This window comes from Callorhinchus milii, unplaced genomic scaffold, assembly GCF_018977255.1.
Source record: "Callorhinchus milii isolate IMCB2004 unplaced genomic scaffold, IMCB_Cmil_1.0 Scaffold10, whole genome shotgun sequence".
In the NCBI taxonomy this organism is placed as follows: domain Eukaryota; kingdom Metazoa; phylum Chordata; class Chondrichthyes; order Chimaeriformes; family Callorhinchidae; genus Callorhinchus; species Callorhinchus milii.
Window position 1 is genome coordinate 11,225,679 of NW_024704751.1, and position 12,343 is coordinate 11,238,021.

The following is a 12,343-nucleotide window of genomic DNA, read 5'->3' on the forward strand; positions in this document are numbered from 1 at the left end:
TGAGAGGGGGTAGAGTGTGTGTGGGAGGGGGGAGAGTGTGTGTGGGAGGGGGGAGAGTGTGTGTGGGTGAGAGGGGGTAGAGTGTGTGTGGGAGGGGGGAGAGTGTGTGTGGGAGGGGAGAGTGTGTGGGTGGGTGGGGGGACACCTGACAATTTGGACCAAAGTTCCATTCCTTGAAGGGATTTTTTAATCCACAGAAACACTTTCTGCCTCAACTTCAACTGTATTTTACCTTTAACTCTGTTTTTTTTAAATTTGTAAACACCAAGGGGGTGATTTGCAGATAGATTAATTCCTGGGGGATATTGATCAGCGATCCATAAAATGCTCATATATATATATAATATAATATAAAATCATAGTATAATTGCTCCTGTATTATATATAAATTGCATTGGATTCATTTGCATACTTCATCCGTCCAGCTGAGCTGTCCCCCAGGGATTTTTCTGTGGAAAATTAACAAGACTTTCAACTGTTCCCCTTTTAATGAAGAAAAAGGGATTGTTTTATTTTCCAAATATCTACAGGTGATATTTCACCTCTGTGAAGCTTGGATCGATTCAAAAAAAAGTTCCAGGACTAAAGTGGGGGTGAATTGGGGCTGGTTTAGTGGTTAGGTGTTTTCCAGGCACCACATATAATGTATATATATGTATATATCTGTGGGTACTCTAAACCCCATTTTTTTCCATTGCAAAAGGCACTTCAGTCAGTGTTTGGGGAGGAAAAGAGACACTGTGCAATGTACATTAACATTGGAATTTTACTTGTATCCCAGGACTGGACACGATTTCCTCCCAACACAGCCCAAGGGAACACAGGCAGACAGACAGACTTGTAATACACAGCTCACTCCACTGAGCTGTGATACACAAGACGTTAACCCCAACAGCACTGTCCTCTTGATATTTCTACGCTGTGGAAAGTCCCCATTACATCATCTGTCACCAGGTCCACCATTGACAGCTTCATGGCTTCATTAAGAGCTCAGTAACTCCCCCCTTGGGTGAGTATTCAGTCTCTAGTTTCTTGGTGAATGTGGGTTTCTCCCCCTCTCCCCCTCTCCCCACAGGTAAGGTTTATATCTTTAATGTGTGAAGGTTAACTTCAACTCAATCTGCTTTAGGGCTTGAAACAACATCATGCAATGGGTTCGGGTTTTGGATACATTTAGCCCAAAGCAGTTTGGTGGGACTATGTGGGACTATTTGCCAACTTGTGCTTCAGTTTAAACCATTTTTCCTTTGCACTTTTCCAGGGTATGTTCTTGGGGCTTGAACCCAGGTTTCCTGCGGAGATGGAGACAAAATCGAGCCTTCCTCAGTCTCTCTCTGAAAGTAACTTGATTAAAGCTGTGAAGCTCAGGCACCTGATCAGTGATAATATTATCAAACCATCCACTGCCAGACCCCTGATCCACCACCTGCTGAACATGAACATGCACACTCTACAGTTACACAGTATGAGGGAATACCAGCCTCAGTTCAGGAGAACCTTGGAACAATCATTAATGGACCAGGTCACTTCCAAAGCCTTGGCAGACGCAGGAACACTCAACTGGTGCAAAGAACTTAGGAAACAATTTCCACTCAAGGTTTCTGGTGAGTAGATATTGGGGAACTGACTTATATCCAACTTTATTTACAAGATAATCATTCATTCGTCTCCTGTTTAAAGCTGCTGCTTTTGGTTTCAGCGTGTATCTGTATTTATATAGAAACATATCACATCCTTTACAATTTAATAATGTTATATGTAAATAATTTGGTCACTCAACCCACGGTTGTTCATGGGGACGCTGCTGTGCGCAATCGGCTGCCGCATTTCGCCCACAAAAATATACCGTCAATTCCCTTTACAGTGTATCCTGTGAAGCGCTTTCAGACGTCTCAAAGACGTGATAAGGCGCTGTGCCAAATGCCAGGATTATTATTGTTATTATTATAACTCAGGACTTTGAACTCACAGTCTAGGCTGACACTGCCATGCAGTAGGGAGCGCCTCCAGGAGGAGTGTTGTTGGAGGTGCCATCCCATCACCGTACTGGAGCGATAGCCTAGACTGTGATCTTAGAGACTCGACATGGAGCTTGAACCCACAACTTTCTGACCCAGAAGAGAGAGTGAACACTGAGCCAAGCTGATACCATTCAGTCAAATTGCTCAAGAAACCCAAAGAACGGCTGTGGTTGGAACTTGAGAGTGTTGCAATTTGGGTTCTTGTGAAACAGATTAATGATAATTTCCTTATTTAGACCAGAATTAGAAGAGGAACCAGACCCCAGATGTGAAATCATGCCTTTGGTTAGATTACTCACTCACACACTCACTCTCACTCACTCGCTCTCACTCTCACTGATTCTCTTCGTGTCCCGATAAAAAGCACACTTTATCCCCCCACTTAGTTCAGCTCAGTTGCGACGGCCAACGACATCTTGCTCATGAAAGTGCTTCACGCTTGTCATGTGAGGGGCCACATGTTACAGTGACAATCACTCCCCCAGGAAGGTATAGTGAACCCCGTCTGTGATCATCTCATGGCATCTATGTGTATTCACGTGCCCAACGTGATGTTGATTCACCTACAGGAGGATTTGCATCAGTTCTTTGTGCCAATCTGTGGCTGCATCCAGCTGCGGGGCTTGGAGGGAATGTTAAGCCCAGACACAATTAGCAGCAATGACACTTGTCACTGCACATTTCACTCTAATTATATTAATCACTGTTTACTGTTCAGACCTTAAATGCAGTGCCGAGGAACCCAGGGACACTCCTCAACGTTTAAACCCAGGGATTAATGATGATTCATCAAACAGAAAGAAGGGACCTTTTAGTTAACAATCACAAAAATCACAGTCAATCCATATTTGCAGTATCGCCTGTGAAGCGCTTTGAGACTTGGAGAAGTGGTGATGAGGCGCTCTATCAAATGCAAAGAATTAGTATTGTTATCATTAACTCATTAACTACTACGTCTTGTCTGAATGAATGAATGAATGAATGAATGAACGAACAAACGAACAATGCTCAGTTTAAGCACCTGCTTTGTCTCAAACAGGGGATGGGAACAGCCTGCTCCATTCCCTCTCGCTGTGCATGTGGGGTGTAAAAGACACAGATCTCACCCTCAGTAAGACATTCCATGAAGCACTGACCAAAACCAACAGCGTGAACTTCAGACTAAGGTGGCAGACAGAGCACGGGGCAGGTCAGCACTATCCCACGACGGGGCTATGTGACCAATCTGCGGTAAGATTCTTTTTTTCAAAAAAAAGGTAATTGTTTTCGGACTTCCCAAGAGTGCGCATTTCCTACCACACACAGGGACATTTCCACACCTCAGTGACATGTCTGCGTGGAAGGAAATCTCGGGCTGCTTTGGATACTCGTAAGCACGGTGGTGGGTTTCCACATGTGTCAGACACCTGGCTGACCAAACAGAAATCCCCATTCCCAGCTGGGAGAGAAATGCACTTCCTAATCTGAGAACTGACTGACTGAGTGTCAGCACCAGAGCGTGTCACAGGGACAATCCCTCCAGTTCCCACTCTCTCCCCACAAGAAGCACAATAGTCTCCTGTCAGGGCAACCCCACGATGACTCAACTGTAGTCGGGATATTTTTGATCAATTTTACTGTGACCGACTGGCCACGTTTTGAAGAACTTAAGAATTTTCTGGATGAAAGTCCAACATCCATCCAATTTGCCTTCCACCATCCTGGCAATTCCTTGACATGTCCCAAACTATAGCCCCCCCCACCCCCGTTCAATAGATCCCTCCACCAAAAGGAAAAGTCGTCCACTGTTTAACCTGTCAATTCCTTTTGTCATCATCATCATCATCATCAATCAAATCACCCCTTAACCTCCTCTGCTCTCAGGAATATAACCCTAATGTGCCGGCAACATATCTCCTGGTAACATTGGGGTGGAGGGGAGGGGCGGGAGGAGGTTGAAGTACAATTCCTGTTAAAGAAGAACACTTTATGTGGAAAAGTCTTAAGAGAAAAGGCTTACATTCATTCTTTGGTTTGTTTGATGGCCGTCTAGACAGAGTTATTGCTGTCTAGTGTGGAAAACCAGCTAACTTCCTTTATGGGGCATTAAGCGCAATGTCAAAGACACCCAGTTTTGTTCTGCTGTTGAATTCCTTTGTATGTGTCTCTCTCCCATTCCATCCCATTCCAACAATCTATCTCTGGATTTCCATGTGTAGGTGGGAGGCGTGGAATTCTCAGTTGGGGTTTGGAGACTCTTAAGCAATGGTGGTGGGGTTCCCCATGTGTCAGACACTCGGCTGATCCCGTAAACAAACAGACAAACAAACAAATAAATAATAAAGTATAACCTTCGTCTCCTCTAACAGATCTGGGATGCAGAATGGCAGAATATGATCGATTCCTCTGCACCGGTATCTCAGGCCTGTACCAGCCTGTACCAGGACATGCACCTGTTTATTCTGGCCAACATCGCCAGACGTCCCATCATCGTCATCGCAGGTGGGTTCAAATCGAGAAAAAAATAAGGACAAGCTAATGAAAAGGAGACGCTCAGAAAAGATGCACATGGTCCTGATGTAATTAGGTCACGGCAGAACCAAGATGATCAGTAGACAATGTTTGGACAGGTCTTTTGGGAACAGTCAATTGAATGGTTTAGTTCACACAACACCTATTACCAACATTTATTGACCTGCACATCATCCCCCTTCAGATAACCAAACAAATAGGACTGACTTGTCGATGATCTGAGCTGGGCTCTCGGTGGCAGTAATCGTGCCTCAGAGACAAAAGATTGTGAGTTCAAGCCCCATGTCAGACATTGAACTCGCTTTGTCTAAGCTGATGCTCCAATGCAGCGCTGGAGTGGGGGGTGGTGTTGCGTCTTCGGAGGTGCCATCCTTCGGTTGAGACGTTTAAACCGAGATCCCATCTCCCTGTTTAGGTGAATGTTAAAGATCCCACGGCGCTATTTGAAAGAGAAGGGAATTTCTCTCTCTCTCCTGATGTCTTGACCGACAATCCCCAGATAAAGTTGGTCATTTGTTTCATGGCTGTTTGTGGGACATTGCAGTGCGCAATTGTGCTGCTGCGTTTGTCTATAAAATACTCAGTCACTCCATTTGACGGTAGATCCCGTGAAGCGCTTTGAAACGCGGAGTGATAAGGCACTGCCCAGGGAGCAGAGAGATACACACGTCAGAGAGGGGAGACAATTAGAAACATACTAACGCAAATATTATCAAAACAATTATTTGTTTTAATGAAACAAACCTTTGTTTGCGATGACTTGATTTTTTTCTTCTTCTCCCAAAGCAGAAAGTTCAAAGGGAAATTCCAAAAAGGTTTCAGATAAAACATCGAGCCCTGCTGGCATTTACCTGCCTCTCCACTGGCCCGCTGAGCAGTGCTTCACCTACCCCATACTGCTCAGTTACACACAGCAACGGTTTACACCTCTCGTCAGTATCAATGACCCAGGCCCACGTAAGACACCGCAGTTTGTTTCCTTTTCAACTTTCAGCTCCAGAATGGATACGCATTCAAATTCTAACTCTCTAAGGCTCACGATTTACGGTCACTACACGCTACTGTGTATAGGAACCCCGATGTCGAGTCGATTGGCGGATCACTTTCTGTGGATAATAATCCCTCCCTAAAAAGTAATAATAATAATTTGGTCGCTCAATCCACGGCTGTTTGTGGGGACGCAATTGGCTGCCGTGTTTCGCCCACGAAATACACAGTCAATTCACTTTACGGTGTATCCTGTGAAGCGCTTTGAGACATCTCGAAGACGTGATGAGGCGTTGTGTCAAATGCAGGGATTATTATTATTATTATTATTATTATAAACACAGTGTTTAACCCACAAACGTTTTCATTTCAGAAATCAACGCTTTCCCACTGGTGACCCCCAGCAGGAGTGGGAGCGAGGAGTTACCTGTTCGCTTCCTCCTGGACAAAGAAAGGCTAAACAAAAAGCAGCTTCTCAGCAATTACCTGGTGGTGATCACCATCCCAGACAGTAACAGCATCGAAATGTTCCTGGCGGCCAGGTGAGCCCATGTGGATAGGAAGTCACTGCAAACCCACAGCACCAGCCACAATGTGAAGCTGACTGAATATTCTTCTATAAGCGATCTATTACGTGAGGATGGCTGAAATATAGTATTCACTAGCCCCCCCCCCCGCCCCCATGCAATGAAAAACTACATCTGTCAAGTCCCTCGCCTGCCGGCCACAAAATCCACAGTCACTACACTTTACAGTATATTCTGTGAAGCGCTTTGAGACGTCTCAAACACGCAATAAGGCGCTATATCATGTGCAAGGATTATTATTATTGTATTATTATTAGGTCAATTGAACCTTTTAAGAGGAACAGCAACAACTTGCTTTTTTTAAATACATATTTGGATCAGGTACAGATCAGCCATGATATAATAAAATGGCGAACAGGCTCGAGGGGCTGAATGGCCTCCTCCTGTCCCTTTGTTCCTCTAGATGCTATGTAATAAATGTGAGGATTTTCAGGATTTTGTTTTAAACTTGTATAGATGTGATACTTTGTGCAGTTGGAAGTTAAAGCTTATTTATTTGTGGCCCAGGTTGCAGATTAATCCTTTGCCCGATGACCTGAACTTGGTTCAGGATTACTTCCAGCTGGTTAACCACGAGTATGGGCTGTGGCAGAAAGACACAGACAAAGGAGAGACACACAAACTCAAACGGGCCAAAGAGCAGAAGTTCTGCCTCTCAAACCTCTCCATTGTAGAAGAGCGGTGTCTGACCCCCAATTGCTCCTACTTCTGCTCGAAGTTCACCAAGCCTTTCTGTCACACATGTCATGAAGCCTTCCAGAAGGAAGCCACGTCTTCGAGAGCCAAAACCCTCCCCAGCAAACAAGGCGGCCACACACAAGTGATGGAATCACAGTCCAAAGCTGGAACGACCTTTGAGCAGTTGAGTGACAGGAGCACAGGGTCCAGTTCAGCTCTGCCATCAGCGTCTTCTCCCGTTCATTTCTTCAGCGAGACGAATGCCCTGAAGTGCCGAATCCTAAACTGTCCGTTCACGGGAAGCCTGGCTCAGAACGGACTGTGTCCGAGCTGCTTCCGGAGAAGCGAGCCTTTGGAACAGATTCCAGAGACGGGCAGGAATACCTCTCCGTGCTTCCCAAACTCCTCAAATGAAAGATGCAGCACTTGTAATCAGGAAACAAGCATGTTCAATGGTTTGTGTTTCGTTTGCTTAAGGAGATCGGGTTCCTATCCACAGTCACAAGTCTTACAGGGGAGAACTTCAGAATCCACCCCGGATTCACTGAGCACCACTGGCCACCCTGCCCCCCAGGGAGGCCGGGACCAAGGACAGGCCTACAGTCAGACAGGGAAATCTGCAAAGTGCATCAAGCCAAATTGTCAATACTTTGGGACTGAAGAACAGTTTGACTATTGTACAGTCTGCTTCCTTAACTATCTCACAGTGCTTGGTAAGTAGTAGTAATAATAATAATTTGTACATTTGATATAGCGCCTCAAGATATTTAGAAGTGCCTCCCAGGATTTCCTGTGAAGTGTAGTGACTGTGTATTTTCGTGTTAACCCTACAAGCTCGATGGTTAGGGTGGTCTTAGCTGGACCAGTAGCAGGAAGCTTGGCAGACAGTGCCCTCAACGGCAATGTTATGCAGTTTTAGCCGTTTCATTCAAAACAAATGCTCCAGTTAAATCTGCAATAGGAAACACCCCCAACCCCCACCCACCCCTCCTCCCCCCTACCCCTCCCCAAGTATCATTCTGTGCTGTAGAGAACCTTCACATAACTTCATTGAATGCAGCACAAACTACAGGTAAAGCTTTGAATTATTTGCAAAAAGATCATTGAGGTTATCGTTGTGAGACATAACTGCACAAAGCAAATAGTGGCACGTAATGTACATCCGGGCTCAACATCACCCATCGCATAACCTTCAGCCCCCAGCACAGCCCCCAGCACATCCCCCAGCCCAGCCCCCAGCACATCCCCCAGCACATCCCGCAGCCCCCAGCACAGCCCCCAGCCCCAGCACATCCCGCAGCCCCCAGCACAGCCCCCAACACAGCCCCCAGCCCATCCCCCAGCACAGCCCCCAGCACACATCCTCCAGCCCCCAGCACAGCCCCCAGCACAGACCCCAGCCCCCAGCACAGCCCCCGGCCCAGCCCCCGGCACAGCCCACATCCCCCAGTCCCCAGCCCAGCCCTCAGCCCCAGCACAAACAGTACAGTACACTAAGTAACAGGGAATTTCCTTTGTGAGCCACAGCTGTGGTTGACTTCCTTCAGTACAGGAAGCACTTGCAAAAGATATCTTTTTTTCTGTTACAGAACTGAATGCACATTGAAAATGTAGATAATAATAATAATAATCCTTGCATTTGATATAGCGCTTTTCACGTCAGGAGGACGTCCCAAAGCGCTTCACAGAATATACTGTAAAGTGAATTGACTGTATATTTGTGGGCGAACGCGGCAGCCGATTGCGCACAGCAATGTCCCACAAACAGTCGTAGATTGAAAATGACCAATTTATTATTGTTTTTGGCTTTGGAGGGATTATTATTAGGCTCTGTGTGGAGTAAGGAAACTTGCCCAAGGCCTCGCCCTCTGCCTGGAATTGAACTCAGGTCTCTCACTTGCAAAGCGAGTACTCTAACCACTGAGCTACAGGACTCCACATAGAATTTACATTTACATAGAATCCACAGCAGAAACAGACCATTCTATTCTCTTGTTCCTCATGTGTCTATCAAACTTCCTCTTAAATGGTTTGTCACTATTTGTTTGAACTACCGTGTCCCATTCCCCCAGCACGGTGTACAGTAGGATGACTTATAACTGTATCTCACACTTATCCCTCTTACTGCTCAGAGTATGATAGGAGCCTCTGGGTAAGGTTTAACAATGATAGTTCAATGTCTCCCACTCACAACACAGTTGACTGAAGGGAAAGCGGAGTTCTGTGAACATGACCTCAGGAGTCAGTGTTCGATCACCTCCGTCACTTACCCCCTCCTACCCACCTCCTTGTTGTTCAGGTCTCGTGAAGTGCTCCGAGATGTAATCACACGGGAAGGGAATTGTATAAACAGACGCAAGTCGTTTTGTATCCACTTAAACCGGGGCCAATTCAAGAAAAGTTGACCGAGCCCCAACAACAACAACATGTGACATTTACACAGCGCCTGCCTTTCATGTCAGGAGGAAGTCTCAAGGCGCTGGACAGTCAGGGATGTGTTCCCCGAGCTGGGGCTTGAGATCAGGAGAGAAAAAGAATCCTAGTTACAGTTGGTTCGGTGGGGTTATCGGGGCAAACCATTCGGATTTACTCCCTATGCATTCGACCTTTACATTCGACTTTCTGAATTCTTTATGAATCAGCGTGCAAGCAAACATACACCACAGGCCTTCGATCATTATCCTCACAAGAAAGACAAACAGCAGCAGGTCAAACTCCCTTTTGTTTCCTGAACGTTTGCCGTTTAAGGAAGATTTAACTTTTCCCCGTTCCTCCCCGGCAGAAACCTCCGGTCAGCGGGATCCAGAGCGACAGGACCACAAGAGCAACTCCCGCCCTGCTCACGCCCAGTGTGTGCAGATCTCCTCCCACCTCAGGAACATGTCCGTGTGCTGCAGCGCAGGCTGCAGTATGCTCGCCAACCCGGTGTACAACGGCCACTGCGAGAAATGCTACGTTTACACGCAGAGCAAGAGCTCCCACAGATCAAAGTCAGTCAGTGACGTTCCCACAGAACCCGCGGTTTGGGTAAGTTACAGCGTTTCCTCCCCCACCGCCCCCCCCACCCCGGGGCACTGGACAGGCAGTGATTGGGACCCAAGCTGGGGGTTGGGATCAGGAAGGCAGGGAGGGTGGACTGGGTGGGGGGCACAGGGAGGGTGGGGGGCCAGGGAGGGTGGGGGTAGGAGGGTGACCAGAGGTCCGGTCGAAGTGGAGATTCTCAAGACGTGCCTTGAAGGAGGCCACGAGGCAAAGTGGCTGTGGGAGGGAGTCCCGGAGGGTTGGGGGCAAACATAGTCTTTGATTGAAGGCGCTGTGCAATTTGACCAAATAAAACGTCGTTTTCACAGAGTCCCGCAGCTCAGTGCCATCGCGATTACAGCGCCTCGAGCACTCATGGGCTATCGGAGAGAAACAGCAACGAGCACTTTGGGTCGGAGTTGAGGAGTGGAAAGGGCGTCAGTGGCCACCTCCAGCCTGCACACGGTCACCCCTCGCCCTCAGCCCGTCCCAACACAGAGCCAGAGAGAATGCTCTGCAGGAGAAGGGGTTGCGAGCACTTTGGCAACACAAAGTGCGATGGATACTGTAACGCTTGCTTCACCGCCTCTCGGATACACAGGATGTAGACCATCACCTATGGGGGGGGGGGTTACAATGTCCACCAACACCAGAGGCAACGTCAACACCACCACCTTGTATTTATACAGCGCACTTCACACAGGGTAGCCTCCCGGAGAGCTTGGACCTCTTTGTTTCCCCTGAAAATTGATCCGCAGGAGCCACCAGCCACAGTAGAAGGCATGTTCCTCCGTCAGAGAGAGAGTCGGGGAGGGATATGGAGGATAACCAACCTTCATAGATTTACCAGCAAGATTTACTCGTATAAGAAAGCAGTTTATCTTTTAAACAATCTGCTGGTTACAAGAATCTCTGCTCATCTTTTCCCCAAGGAAACCTCACAGCTTCCTGTTGTGTGCAGCCAGGAGATAAACCGACCAAAGCCTTAATGGGGGTGGGGAGAGGGGGATAGGCCCGGGTGGGGAGGAGAGGCAGGGCAGGTGGGGAGGGGGGAGGGGAGAGCACAGGTGACCACCAAAAGTTCAAGTCTCTTTTCAAAATCTAGTCCAAAAACCCCACAGTGACGGGTTAGAGAGACTTTTAAAGACATCAAATAGTTGATGAAAGAAAGTGAACAGAGGGAATACACCAATATTGCCGGACTCAATAGTTATTATTATTATTATTATTATTAATTGTATTATTGCAAGACTCCATTCCATTCCAATTATTTCCCAAACTCACTCAGTTGCCTTTGATTATCAAATCACCAACCGGCATTTACATACCACCGTTTGCGTGCGGTCACATATGTTTCCGGGCAACACATCACTGAGCTTCCTCACTCTATCTGCACATAGCAGTGCAGTTAGTTCATTGTTAGACAACATTTTTGCAAATTGAGATGTACCTTAGTTTGTCTTGGAGTCTTGGAACATTACATCATAGTCCAGGCTTCAAACGACAGCCAGACACGGAAGGAAAGAAAGAGAGAGACACACACACACACACACACACACAAGAACTCTAGGTAAACCTGTCTGCCCAGAATCCATTTGAACCCAGATTTCACAGGTGACATTGCAATGTGCAGCTTATATCCTGTTAAGCATCAATGACTTAGTTGAACCAGTTTTATCCGGAGGACAGATCCCGTATGTAAAATGCATCATTTCTCAAGTTTCAGATAATTCACACGATTTGTCAAGAAAATCTCAAGTCTTTGCCAGAAAATAGCTTTCAAAGTGGTTTTCTTTTAAATTACAAAATGTTTTGGTGACTAGAGCATCAGAGAAAAGCACTATCAATACAAATCTGTTCCATACGTTTTGCCCACAAAATATACTGTCACTTTACAGTATATTCTGTGAGGCGCTTTGAGACGTCTCAAAGACATGATAAGGTGCTGTATCAAATGCAAGGATTATTATTATATATATATATATATATCAAATGTGAGTCAATTCTGAAATAGTCTGCAGGGACAAACCATTCTGCAGAAGTCAGGAGTGCGGAGGAGTGGATACATTAGAATACATTAGAATATACAGCACAGAAACAGGCCATTCGGCCCAACTGGTCTGTGCCGGTGTTTATGCTCCACATGAGCCCCTCCTGCCCTTCCTCAACTAAGCCTTCAAGCATAACCTTCTATTCCTTTCTCCCTCATGTAGCTCTCCAGCTTTCCCTTAAATACATCTGTGTTAATTTCCTCCACAACTCCTTGTGGCAGCATGTTCCACATTCCCACTACTCTCTGTGTGAAGATATTTCTTCTAACTTCCCTATTTGATCTATTTGTCACTATTTTATATTGATGGCTCCTGGTTTTGGTCTCCCCCACAAGTGGAAACATATTCCCTATGTCTACCCTATCAAAACCTTGATGGAAGTGTTCAGTTCCCAAACCTGTCGTTAAGTACAGGATACAACATATTACCTGTTCCTGTGATAATCATAATTACCAACACTCACACACACATTTACATGAAACACACA

General features: G+C 46.4%; 1 protein-coding gene across 1 annotated transcript; it reads left to right on the plus strand.

The window, feature by feature from the left end:
* The first annotated feature begins 1,065 nt into the window (after nt 1–1,065).
* LOC103185665 (tumor necrosis factor alpha-induced protein 3) lies at nt 1,066–11,052 on the plus strand. The gene is made up of 9 exons (XM_007904299.2): nt 1,066–1,075; nt 1,262–1,604; nt 3,061–3,251; nt 4,370–4,502; nt 5,322–5,489; nt 5,893–6,061; nt 6,614–7,497; nt 9,567–9,811; nt 10,135–11,052. The coding sequence occupies exons 2-9, from the start codon at nt 1,265–1,267 to the stop codon at nt 10,411–10,413; spliced, it is 2,409 nt and encodes an 802-aa protein (XP_007902490.1). The 5' UTR covers nt 1,066–1,075; nt 1,262–1,264; the 3' UTR covers nt 10,414–11,052.
* The last annotated feature ends 1,291 nt before the right edge of the window (nt 11,053–12,343 follow it).